The sequence below is a fragment of the Salvelinus fontinalis genome, unplaced genomic scaffold (genome assembly GCF_029448725.1).
Source record: "Salvelinus fontinalis isolate EN_2023a unplaced genomic scaffold, ASM2944872v1 scaffold_0006, whole genome shotgun sequence".
In the NCBI taxonomy this organism is placed as follows: Eukaryota; Metazoa; Chordata; class Actinopteri; order Salmoniformes; family Salmonidae; genus Salvelinus; species Salvelinus fontinalis.
Genome location: NW_026600215.1, coordinates 627,577 through 641,018, shown reverse-complemented (window position 1 = coordinate 641,018; position 13,442 = coordinate 627,577). Strand labels below are relative to the sequence as shown.

At 52.1% G+C, this 13,442-nt stretch overlaps 1 protein-coding gene across 3 annotated transcripts in view; it reads left to right on the top strand.

Annotated features, from left to right (window-relative positions):
* The window catches only part of cntn5 (contactin 5), a 737,853-nt gene that overhangs the window by 608,605 nt on the left and 115,806 nt on the right, over positions 1-13,442 (top strand). For all 3 annotated transcript variants that reach the window (XM_055910389.1, XM_055910391.1, XM_055910390.1), the window contains 2 exons: positions 8,006-8,126; positions 11,666-11,824. In XM_055910389.1, the coding sequence (XP_055766364.1) occupies positions 8,006-8,126; positions 11,666-11,824 (280 nt within the window). The remainder of the gene's footprint in view (positions 1-8,005; positions 8,127-11,665; positions 11,825-13,442) is intronic.

Sequence of the window (13,442 nt, the reverse complement as noted above, 5' to 3'; positions counted from 1 at the left end):
CCTGTCAGAGTCTAAGCAAAGGGTTAATGCATTACCCTGTCAGAGTCTAACCAAGGGGTTACCCAACTACTGTCCAATGCATTAACCCATTGGTTAGACTCTGACAGGGTAATTCATTAACCCCTTGGTTAGACTCTGACAGGGTAATGCATTAACCCCTCGGTTAGACTCTGACAGGGTAATGCATTAACCCATTGGTTAGACTCTGACAGGGTAATGCATTAACCCATTGGTTAGACTCTGACAGGGTAATGCATTAACCCCTTGGTTAGACTCTGACAGGGTAATGCATTAACCCATTGGTTAGACTCTGACAGGGTAATGCATTAACCCATTGGTTAGACTCTGACAGGGTAATGCATTAACCCATTGGTTAGACTCTGACAGGGTAATGCATTAACCCCTTGGTTAGACTCTGACAGGGTAATGCATTAACCCATTGGTTAGACTCTGACAGGGTAATTCATTAACCCCTTGGTTAGACTCTGACAGGGTAATGCATTAACCCCTTGGTTAGACAGGGTAATGTAGATGGAGAGAAGTGAATGGAAGCTGAAGAGCATATGCATGTGTGTAGAAGAGATGGGCTGCTTGACAGGACCTGATATACCAGTGTATCAGTATATTCAATGAATCGATACCAGTATTCACTTAAAGGGATACTGCAAGATTTTGGCAATCAAGTCCTTTTTCCTGCTCACCCGAAGTCAGATGACCTCATGGATACCATGTTATGTCTTTCAGTTTGAAGTACGTTAAGGTAGTTTAGGGATCCCATTGTTAACGAGCATTAAGCACAACGACCGGATTGGGACATGTGCGAAACGCACCTCCTCATCCTGCTGTGTCACGACTTTGCTCCAACAAACGGTTGACTTTTCGGTGGTGACGACTGCTAAGTGGCTTCAGGAGGACGGTAATGTCTGCTAGCAAGGCAGAGGCCCTGGGTTCAAGGCTCGTGTGAGCTGAATCAAGAGGGATCTGTAGTCGCTAAGCAAGGGAAGTCCTTTATACCAGCATCTGGCTCTGGGTAAGTAGAAAAAGGGGCTTAATTGGAAAAATATCCCATTTTCCCTGTCTGTTAATTGGAAAACATTTGCACAGTTGGCATTTACATTTCTGACACGTTTACCTAACTAGCTACAAATGCTAAATGTAAGACGCAGTCTATCATGTTCTCACTGTGAGTCTGATGTCAGTTGCTTCTTCTCTGCTGCTTCTACATGACAGTGACACACGACCGTGATGTTTCCGTGGAGAACAGAACAGTATCAGTCCTCTAATCTATGGTCACATCACTGGCGCTCAACGGTTGCGTCTGAATGGCACCTGATTGCCTATTCACCTCATTCGGTACATAAGGCTCGACATTTTGATGGCCAAAACAGCAATGCAATGTATAGGGAACATGATTCAGTATCAGATGCAACCATTGTTTGAAATGTGCAGTTGGAGAAAAAATACTGCAATTCCCTTTCTCAGTTGACCCTGTCCCTGGTCAACTACGAGGTATCTGGAGAGACAGGCCCTGTCCCTGGTCAACTACCAGGTATCTGGAGAGACAGGCCCTGTCCCTGGTCAACTACCAGGTATCTGGAGAGACAGTGTCCCTGGTCAACTACCAGGTATCTGGAGAGACAGGCCCTGTCCCTGGCCAACTACCAGGTATCTGGAGAGACAGGCCCTGTCCCTGGTCAACTACCTGGTATCTGGAGAGACAGGCCCTGTCCCTGGTCAACTACCAGGTATCTGGAGAGACAGGCCCTGTCCCTGGCCAACTACCAGGTATCTGGAGAGACAGGGCCTGTCCCTGGTCAACTACCAGGTATCTGGAGAGACAGTGTCCCTGGTCAACTACCAGGTATCTGGAGAGACAGGCCCTGTCCCTGTCCAACTACCAGGTATCTGGAGAGACAGGCCCTGTCCCTGGTCAACTACCAGGTATCTGGAGAGACAGTGTCCCTGGTCAACTACCAGGTATCTGGAGGGACAGGCCCTGTCCCTGGCCAACTACCAGGTATCTGGAGAGACAGGCCCTGTCCCTGGTCAACTACCAGGTATCTGGAGAGACAGGCCCTGTCCCTGGCCAACTACCAGGTATCTGGAGAGACAGGGCCTGTCCCTGGTCAACTACCAGGTATCTGGAGAGACAGTGTCCCTGGTCAACTACCAGGTATCTGGAGAGACAGGCCCTGTCCCTGGCCAACTACCAGGTATCTGGAGAGACAGGCCCTGTCCCTGGTCAACTACCTGGTATCTGGAGAGACAGGCCCTGTCCCTGGTCAACTACCAGGTATCTGGAGAGACAGGCCCTGTCCCTGGCCAACTACCAGGTATCTGGAGAGACAGGGCCTGTCCCTGGTCAACTACCAGGTATCTGGAGAGACAGTGTCCCTGGTCAACTACCAGGTATCTGGAGAGACAGGCCCTGTCCCTGTCCAACTACCAGGTATCTGGAGAGACAGTGTCCCTGGCCAACTACCAGGTATCTGGAGAGAGACAGGCCCTGTCCCTGGTCAACTACCAGGTATATGGAGAGACAGGCCCTGTCCCTGGTCAACTACCAGGTATCTGGAGAGACAGGCCCTGTCCCTGGTCAACTACCAGGTATCTGGAGAGACAGGCCCTGTCCCTGGCCAACTACCTGGTATCTGGAGAGACAGTGTCCCTGGTCAACTACCAGGTATCTGGAGAGACAGGCCCTGTCCCTGGCCAACTACCAGGTATCTGGAGAGACAGGCCCTGTCCCTGGTCAACTACCAGGTATCTGGAGAGACAGTGTCCCTGGTCAACTACCAGGTATCTGGAGAGAGACAGGCCCTGTCCCTGGTCAACTACCAGGTATCTGGAGAGACAGGCCCTGTCCCTGGTCAACTACCAGGTATCTGGAGAGACAGGCCCTGTCCCTGGCCAACTACCAGGTATCTGGAGAGACAGGCCCTGTCCCTGGTCAACTACCAGGTATCTGGAGAGACAGGCCCTGTCCATGGCCAACTACCAGGTATCTGGAGAGACAGGCCCTGTCCCTGTCCCTGGTCAACTACCAGGTATCTGGAGAGATAGGCCCTGTCCCTGGTCAACTACCTGGTATCTGGAGAGACAGGCCCTGTCCCTGGCCAACTACCAGGTATCTGGAGAGACAGGCCCTGTCCCTGGTCAACTACCAGGTATCTGGTGAGACAGGCCCTGTTCCTGGCCAACTACCTGGTATCTGGAGAGACAGGCCCTGTCCCTGGCCAACTACCAGGTATCTGGAGAGACAGGCCCTGTCCCTGGTCAACTACCTGGTATCTGGAGAGACAGGCCCTGTCCCTGGTCAACTACCAGGTATCTGGAGAGACAGGCCCTGTCCCTGGCCAACTACCAGGTATCTGGAGAGACAGGGCCTGTCCCTGGTCAACTACCAGGTATCTGGAGAGACAGTGTCCCTGGTCAACTACCAGGTATCTGGAGAGACAGGCCCTGTCCCTGTCCAACTACCAGGTATCTGGAGAGACAGGCCCTGTCCCTGGTCAACTACCAGGTATCTGGAGAGACAGTGTCCCTGGTCAACTACCAGGTATCTGGAGAGACAGGCCCTGTCCCTGGCCAACTACCAGGTATCTGGAGAGACAGGCCCTGTCCCTGGTCAACTACCAGGTATCTGGAGAGACAGGCCCTGTCCCTGGCCAACTACCAGGTATCTGGAGAGACAGGGCCTGTCCCTGGTCAACTACCAGGTATCTGGAGAGACAGTGTCCCTGGTCAACTACCAGGTATCTGGAGAGACAGGCCCTGTCCCTGGCCAACTACCAGGTATCTGGAGAGACAGTGTCCCTGGCCAACTACCAGGTATCTGGAGAGAGACAGGCCCTGTCCCTGGTCAACTACCAGGTATATGGAGAGACAGGCCCTGTCCCTGGTCAACTACCAGGTATCTGGAGAGACAGGCCCTGTCCCTGGTCAACTACCAGGTATCTGGAGAGACAGGCCCTGTCCCTGGCCAACTACCTGGTATCTGGAGAGACAGTGTCCCTGGTCAACTACCAGGTATCTGGAGAGACAGGCCCTGTCCCTGGCCAACTACCAGGTATCTGGAGAGACAGGCCCTGTCCCTGGTCAACTACCAGGTATCTGGAGAGACAGTGTCCCTGGTCAACTACCAGGTATCTGGAGAGAGACAGGCCCTGTCCCTGGTCAACTACCAGGTATCTGGAGAGACAGGCCCTGTCCCTGGTCATCTACCAGGTATCTGGAGAGACAGGCCCTGTCCCTGGCCAACTACCAGGTATCTGGAGAGACAGGCCCTGTCCCTGGTCAACTACCAGGTATCTGGAGAGACAGACCCTGTCCCTGGCCAACTACCAGGTATCTGGAGAGACAGGCCCTGTCCCTGGTCAACTACCAGGTATCTGGAGAGACAGGCCCTGTCCATGGCCAACTACCAGGTATCTGGAGAGACAGGCCCTGTCCCTGGCCAAGTACCAGGTATCTGGTGAGACAGGCCCTGTCCCTGGCCAACTACCAGGTATCTGGAGAGACAGTGTCCCTGGCCAACTACCTGGTATCTGGAGAGACAGGCACTGTCCCTGGCCAACTACCTGGTATCTGGAGAGACAGGCCCTGTCCCTGGCCAACTACCTGGTATCTGGAGAGACAGGCCCTGTCCCTGGTCAACTACCTGGTATCTGGAGAGACAGGCCCTGTCCCTGGTCAACTACCAGGTATCTGGAGAGACAGGCCCTGTCCCTGGTCAACTACCAGGTATATGGAGAGACAGGCCCTGTCCCTGGCCAACTACCAGGTATCTGGAGAGACAGCCCTGTCCCTGTCCCTGGTCAACTATGAGGTATATGGAGAGACAGGCCCTGTCCCTGGTCAACTACCAGGTATCTGGAGAGACAGGCCCTGTCCCTGGCCAACTACCAGGTATCTGGAGAGACAGGCCCTGTCCCTGGTCAACTACCTGGTATCTGGAGAGACAGGCCCTGTCCCTGGCCAACTACCAGGTATCTGGAGAGACAGTGTCCCTGGCCAACTACCAGGTATCTGGAGAGACAGGCCCTGTCCCTGGTCAACTACCAGGTATCTGGAGAGACAGGCCCTGTCCCTGGTCAACTACCAGGTATCTGGAGAGACAGGCCCTGTCCCTGTCCAACTAACAGGTATCTGGAGAGACAGGCCCTGTCCCTGGTCAACTACCAGGTATCTGGAGAGACAGGCCCTGTCCCTGGTCAACTACCAGGTATCTGGAGAGACAGGCCCTGTCCCTGGCCAACTACCAGGTATCTGGAGAGACAGGCCCTGTCCCTGGTCAACTACCAGGTATCTGGAGAGACAGGCCCTGTCCCTGGTCAACTACCTGGTATCTGGAGAGACAGGCCCTGTCCCTGGTCAACTACCAGTTATCTGGAGAGACAGGCCCTGTCCCTGGCCAACTACCTGGTATCTGGAGAGACAGGCCCTGTCCCTGGTCAACTACCAGTTATCTGGAGAGACAGGCCCTGTCCCTGTCCCTGGTCAACTACCAGGTATCTGGAGAGATAGGCCCTGTCCCTGGTCAACTACCTGGTATCTGGAGAGACAGGCCCTGTCCCTGGCCAACTACCAGGTATCTGGAGAGACAGGCCCTGTCCCTGGTCAACTACCAGGTATCTGGTGAGACAGGCCCTGTTCCTGGCCAACTACCTGGTATCTGGAGAGACAGGCCCTGTCCCTGGTCAACTACCAGTTATCTGGAGAGACAGGCCCTGTCCCTGTCCCTGGTCAACTACCAGGTATCTGGAGAGATAGGCCCTGTCCCTGGTCAACTACCTGGTATCTGGAGAGACAGGCCCTGTCCCTGGCCAACTACCAGGTATCTGGAGAGACAGGCCCTGTCCCTGGTCAACTACCAGGTATCTGGAGAGACAGGCCCTGTCCCTGGCCAACTACCAGGTATCTGGAGAGACAGGCCCTGTCCAACTACCTGGTATCTGGAGAGACAGGCCCTGTTCCTGGCCAACTACCTGGTATCTGGAGAGACAGGCCCTGTCCCTGGTCAACTACCAGGTATCTGGAGAGACAGGCCCTGTCCCTGGCCAACTACCAGGTATCTGGAGAGACAGTGTCCCTGGTCAACTACCAGGTATCTGGAGAGACAGGCCCTGTCCCTGGTCAACTACCAGGTATCTGGAGAGACAGTGTCCCTGGTCAACTACCAGGTATCTGGAGAGACAGTGTCCCTGGCCAACTACCAGGTATCTGGAGAGACAGGCCCTGTCCCTGGTCAACTACCAGGTATCTGGAGAGACAGTGTCCCTGGTCAACTACCAGGTATCTGGAGAGAGACAGGCCCTGTCCCTGGTCAACTACCAGGTATCTGGAGAGACAGGCCCTGTCCCTGGCCAACTACCAGGTATCTGGAGAGACAGACCTGTCCCTGTCCCTGGCCAACTACCAGGTATCTGGAGAGACAGTGTCCCTGGTCAACTACCTGGTATCTGGAGAGACAGGCCCTGTCCCTGGCCAACTACCAGGTATCTGGAGAGACAGGCCTGTCCCTGGTCAACCACCAGGTATAACTCTAAAGAGACATTTTCAGTTACAATACTCTACACTCTCAGCTAGGTAGACAAATATAGCAAATAGGTACAGTATAATGTGTTGTTTTACAGGGTCAATCATAGTAGTATGATAGGTGTTGTTTTACAGGGTCAGTCATAGTAGTATGATAGGTGTTGTTTAACAGGGTCAGTCATAGTAGTATGATAGGTGTTGTTGTACAGGGTCAGTCATAGTAGTATGATAGGTGTTGTTTTACAGGGTCAGTCATAGTAGTATGATAGGTGTTGTTTTACAGGGTCAATCATAGTAGTATGATAGGTGTTGTTTTACAGGGTCATAGTAGTATGATAGGTGTTGTTTTACAGGGTCAGCCATAGTAGTATGATAGGTGTTGTTTTACAGGGTCAGTCATAGTAGTATGATAGGTGTTGTTTTACAGGGTCAGTCATAGTAGTATGATAGGTGTTGTTTTACAGGGTCAGTCATAGTAGTATGATAGGTGCTGTTTTACAGGATCAGTCATAGTAGTATGATAGGTGCAGTGTAATGTGTTGTTTTACAGGGTCAGCCAGTGTAGTACGGCGACCCTGGAGAGTAGAGAGGGAGAGGGGAGAGGCGAGAGGCGAGAAGCGAGAGGCGAGAGGCGCTAGCAGTGACAACACCCTGTAGACACACTCCTCTGTCTGCTTCATGGCATGTCATTTTAATCAGGTTCCATGCTAAGTAGATGTCTGTAGACCTTGAATGATTCCCCGGTCTTGCCTTAGGCGTTTCTCATTTCAAGAGAGAGGGGGAGAAGATGTTTGAGGGAGAGAGGGAGGGAGAGAGGGAGAAGACGAGAATCTATTTAAGCCTGTATGAGACCAGTACAGATTGTTACAAGAATTTCTCAGGTGTCAAGTACAGAGAGGTCGGACTTACATTTTTAATTAGTTAGCACACACAGACACAGAAACACACACACCCACACAGAAACACACACCCACACAGAAACACACACAGAAACACACACCCACACAGAAACACACACCCACACAGAAACACACACCCACACAGAAACACACACCCACACGGAAACACACACCCACACAGAAACACACACCCACACAGAAACACACAAACACACAGAAACACACACACACACACACAGAAACACACACCCACACAGAAACACACACCCACACAGAAACACACACACACACACACACACACAGAAACACACACACACACACACACAGAAACACACACACACACAGAAACACACACCCACACAGAAACACACACCCACACAGAAACACACACCCACACAGAAACACACACCCACACAGAAACACACACCCACACAGAAACACACACACACAGAAACACACACACACACAGAAACACACATTCTAACTTGTTGTTGTTGACTCTCTGCCTCGTCACACAGATACTGTAATCACACACTAACTTGTTGTGTACTCTCTGCCTCGTCACGCAGCAGTCCTCCACGGTGGACCTGATGATCAGAAGCATCCTGCTGAAGCATGCTGGGAAATACGGCTGCCGGGCTCAGACCAGCGCCGACACGGTGTTTGCTGAGGCTGAAGTCCTCGTTAGAGGTGAGCTCGTTATCTCTGGCCTCAACTACAGATCTATGATGAGATTAGTCTGCCTCCTAAATCACACCCTATTCACTATACACGGAGTGAACAAAACATTAGGACTGCTTTCCATGATACAGACTGACCAGGTGAATCCAGGTAAAAGCTATAATCCCTTATTGATGTCACTTGTTAAATCCATTTCAATCAGTGTAGATGAAGAGGAGGACACGGGTTAAAGAAGGATGTTTAAGCCTTGAGACAAACCGGGACATGGATTGTGTCTGTGTGTCGTTCAGAGGGTGAACGGGCAAGACATGATGTTTCATGTTCTAAAGTTTAAGGTGGGAAATGGACTGATCCTAGAGCACCCTATTCCCTATTTAGTGTGTTACTTTTTAACAAAGCCTCAACCCTCCTCCTGATACTATCACTCAACCCTTCACTGGTTCCCCCCTGCTACATCACACATGGAGGACTGGGATACAGACCCCCCCCCCTGCTACATCACACATGGAGGACTGGGATACAGACCCCCCCCCCCTGCTACATCACACACATGGAGGACTGGGATACAGACCCCCCCCCCTGCTACATCACACATGGAGGACTGGGATACAGACCCCCCCCCCCTGCTACATCACACATGGAGGACTGGGATACAGACCCCCCCCCCTGCTACATCACACATGGAGGACTGGGATACAGATCACTGGTTGCCCCCCCCCCCCCCCCCCCCTGCTACATCACACATGGAGGACTGGCATACAGATCACTGGTTGCCCCCCCCCCCCCCCCCTGCTACATCACACATGGAGGACTGGGATACAGATCACTGGTTGCCCCCCCCCCCCCCCCCTGCTACATCACACATGGAGGGCTGGGATACAGATCACTGGTTGCCCCCCCCCCCCCCCTGCTACATCACACATGGAGGGCTGGGATACAGATCACTGGTTGCCCCCACCCCCCCTGCTACATCACACATGGAGGGCTGGGATACAGATCACTGGTTGCCCCCCCCCCCCCCTGCTACATCACACATGGAGGACTGGGATACAGATCACTGGTTGACCCCCCCCCCCCCCCCTGCTACATCACACATGGAGGGCTGGGATACAGATCACTGGTTGCCCCCCCCCCCCCCTGCTACATCACACATGGAGGGCTGGGATACAGATCACTGGTTGCCCCCCCCCCCCCCCTGCTACATCACACATGGAGGACTGGGATACAGATCACTGGTTGCCCCCCCCCCCCCCCCCCCCCCCTGCTACATCACACATGGAGGGCTGGGATACAGATCACTGGTTGCCCCCACCCCCCCTGCTACATCACACATGGAGGGCTGGGATACAGATCACTGGTTGCCCCCACCCCCCCCCCCCCTGCTACATCACACATGGAGGGCTGTCGGCTTAGAGCTCTAGACAGGTGATTGGCATAACGCTGAAAATCCCCTTTCATATTGTAGGATGAGGAGGGATGGAGGAGGAGGGATGATGAGGAGGGATGAGGAGGAGGGATGGAGGAGGAGGGATGATGAGGACGGATAGAGGAGGAGGGATGATGAGGACGGATAGAGGAGGAGGGATGGAGGAGGAGGGATGATGAGGACGGATAGAGGAGGAGGGATGATGAGGAGGGATGAGGAGGAGGGATGGAGGAGGAGGGATGATGAGGAGGGATAGAGGAGGAGGGATAGAGGAGGAGGGATAGAGGAGGAGGGATGATGAGGAGGGATGATGAGGAGGGATGAGGAGGAGGGATGGAGGAGGAGGGATAGAGGAGGAGGGATGGAGGGGGACGGATAGAGGAGGAGGGATGATGAGGGCGGATAGAGGAGGAGGGATGGAGGAGGAGGGATGATGAGGACGGATGGAGGAGGAGGGATGGAGGAGGAGGGATGGAGGAGGAGGGATAGAGGAGGAGGGATAGAGGAGGAGGGATGGAGGAGGAGGGATGGAGGAGGAGGGATGGAGGAGGGATGATGAGGACGGATAGAGGAGGAGGGATGGAGGAGGAGGGATGGAGGAGGAGGGATGATGAGGACGGATAGAGGAGGAGGGATGGAGGAGGAGGGATGGAGGAGGAGGGATGATGAGGACGGATAGAGGAGGAGGGATGATGAGGACGGATAGAGGAGGAGGGATGATGAGGACGGATAGAGGAGGAGGGATGATGAGGACGGATGAGGGAGGATGAGGACGGATAGAGGAGGAGGGATAGAGGAGGAGGGACGGATAGAGGGGGATAGAGGAGGAGGGATGAGGAGGACGGATAGAGGAGGAGGGATGGAGGAGGAGGGATGGAGGAGGAGGGATGAGGAGGACGGATAGAGGAGGGATGATGAGGACAGATAGAGGAGGAGGGATGGAGGAGGAGGGATGGAGGAGGAGGGATGATGAGGACGGATAGAGGAGGAGGGATGGAGGAGGAGGGATGATGAGGACGGATAGAGGAGGAGGGATGGAGGAGGAGGGATGATGAGGACGGATAGAGGAGGAGGGATGGAGGAGGAGGGATGGAGGAGGAGGGATGGAGGAGGAGGGATGATGAGGACGGATAGAGGAGGAGGGATGGAGGAGGAGGGATGATGAGGACGGATAGAGGAGGAGGGATGAAGTGGGATGGCGTTGATGAGATGGGCTGTCCTGCCTGAGCTACTCTAAACCCGGAATCTGAATCCTCCGTGATGTATTCTCCACCATTCAATCTACTTATTAAACCCACCACGACACACACGGCTCTCCTCTCAATAGACTTCAGAATCACACCGGCTGGTTCCCATGGCGACACAGGATGCATATTAATATCCCTCCTCGGAATGCAAATGTACCTTTTAAACCCTTTTAATGGTCCCTGGAACACTCAACCTTTGGTTTTCCTTGGACAGCACCAGCTGTTCTCACGGGTCCTCCTGTTCTCTCCTTCACTCTGTCTGTGGGTGGATCGTGGGTTGGTCCAGTAATCCAAAGGATTGCTGGTTCAAATCCCCAAGCCTGACTAGGTGAAAAATATGTTGAAGTGCCCTTGAGCAAGACACGTAACACCCTGTTTGCTCCTGTAAATTGCTCTGGATGAGAGTGTCTGCTAAATGACAAAAATATAAAAAAATACAATTGTGTGAGTGAAGCTGCGCATCATTGTTCCAGCTCTTCTCATTTTGGAATTGAATATGTGTGTCTGAATTAGCAACTTACTCCCTAAGTACACTACTTGACCTCTCTCTGTCTCGCTGTCTCTGTCTCTCTCTCTGTCTCTCTGTCTCTCGCTCTCGCTCTCTCTGTCTCTGTCTCTGTCTCTCTCTCTGTCTCGCTCTCTGTCTCGCTCTCTGTCTCGCTCTCTGTCTCGCTCTCTGTCTCGCTCTCTGTCTCTCTCTCTGTCTCTCTCTCTGTCTCTCTCTCTGTCTCTGTCTCTGCTTCTCTCTCTGTCTCTCTGTCTCTGTCTCTCTGTCTCTGTCTCTGTCTCTGTCTCTGTCTCTCTCTCTGTCTCTCTCTCTCTCTGTCTCTCTGTCTCTCTCTGTCTCTCTGTCTCTCTCTCTATGACCCCTCTAGGCCCCCCGGGACCCCCTGGTGTGGTGATAGTAGAGGAGATCATGGACAATACAGCCACCCTGTCGTGGAGTGGAGGGGTGGACAACCACAGCCCCATCAGCAGCTACAATCTCCAGGCCCGGAGCCCCTTCTCCCTGGGCTGGCAGACCCTCAGAACAGGTATGGATGCTGTCCTGTTTGTTTTATGCCAGAGATGTTGAGTTACATAGAGGATGTATCACCGTGGGGAAACCAAGATGGAGGCCAGAGACGTTGAGTTACATAGAGGATGTATCACCTTGAGGAAACCAAGATGGAGGCCAGAGATGTTGAGTTACATAGAGGATGTATCACCGTGGGGAAACCAAGATGGAGGCCAGAGACGTTGAGTTACATAGAGGATGTATCACCGTGGGGAAACCAAGATGGAGGCCAGAGATGTTGAGTTACATAGAGGATGTATTGCCTCCAACTGTAGATTCAGCGTGGCCCTGACTGGAGACTTAACTGCTGAATGTGTAGGCATCTGTTAGATGACAAAGAGCTTTTACTCAACACCTCTCGTCCTTCAGTTGAGTTTCTCGAGTCAGGGCCACCCTGAATCTAGTTGAACTGTTATGTATTCCTTCTAACTCTTATGTTCTGTTTAAAACTTGGCTGTTGTTCGACAGAACTTAACAAAAAAGTATGTTCAGCTCAAAATGAAATGTCAGTGGTTTAAATTACACTCAGAATTATGTCAAAAGGTTACCAGAAAATGAACCTGTATCTTTTAAGGTCAAAGCTAATTCCTGAGGTGGCAGTGAGAAAACCACAGGATTTTTACTGAGCTGTTACCATTTAAATGGCTTCATTTTCCCGTATCTTGACAGTAATACCTATCTATAATGATCTGTTAATGTCAGAGGAAGACTGCCGACTCAGTAGGTGTAATCTGTACCGCTGCTGCTGTGTGCGTACAGAGGATGGGATGAATAGAAAAGTTTAGAGCTCCATAATGAATGTCCATAGATGTAGAATGATTCACAACGGCTGTCGCCCAAATGACACACTATTCCCTATATAGTGCACTACTTTAGACCAGAGCCCTATGGCACCCTATTCCCTATATAGTACACTACTTTAGACCAGAGCCATATGGCACCCTATTCCCTATATAGTGCACTACTTTAGACCAGAGCCCTATGGCACCCTATTCCCTACATAGTGTATTACTTTTACCAGAGCCCTATAGGGTGCCGTTTGGCATGAGAGTGTTATACAACATGGAATAGAAGGAAAGACAATTAGTCCCAGTGATGCATGTGGAAAGTGGTGAACTTGTTAAGGTAGCAGGGACGCAGGGACAGAAGGCTTTAAGATGGCTATATGATTGAATTACACATGGAACACTATTCCCTATATACTGCACAACGTTTGACCAAGCCCTTAGGGTTCTGGTCTAAAGTAGTGTACTATATAGGGAATAGGGACCCATAGGGCTCTGGTCTAAAGCAGTGTACTATATAGGGAATAGGATGCCATTTGGGACACACAGTACTTCTTCCTTCAAACAGAGTTAACAGCATCTGTTTGAAGAGCAGTCAGCGTGCCCTGGTGTTAATGATAAGAACAGACAGACAGTAGTTCTGGGCAGTGATCTGAAGACATGGGGAATGGGAGACTTAATAACATCAGAGAGACAGTAGTTCTGGGCTGTGATCTGAAGACATGGGGAATGGGAGATTTAATAACAACAGAGAGACAGTAGATCTGGGCTGTGATCTGAAGACATGGGGAATGGGAGATTTAATAAGAA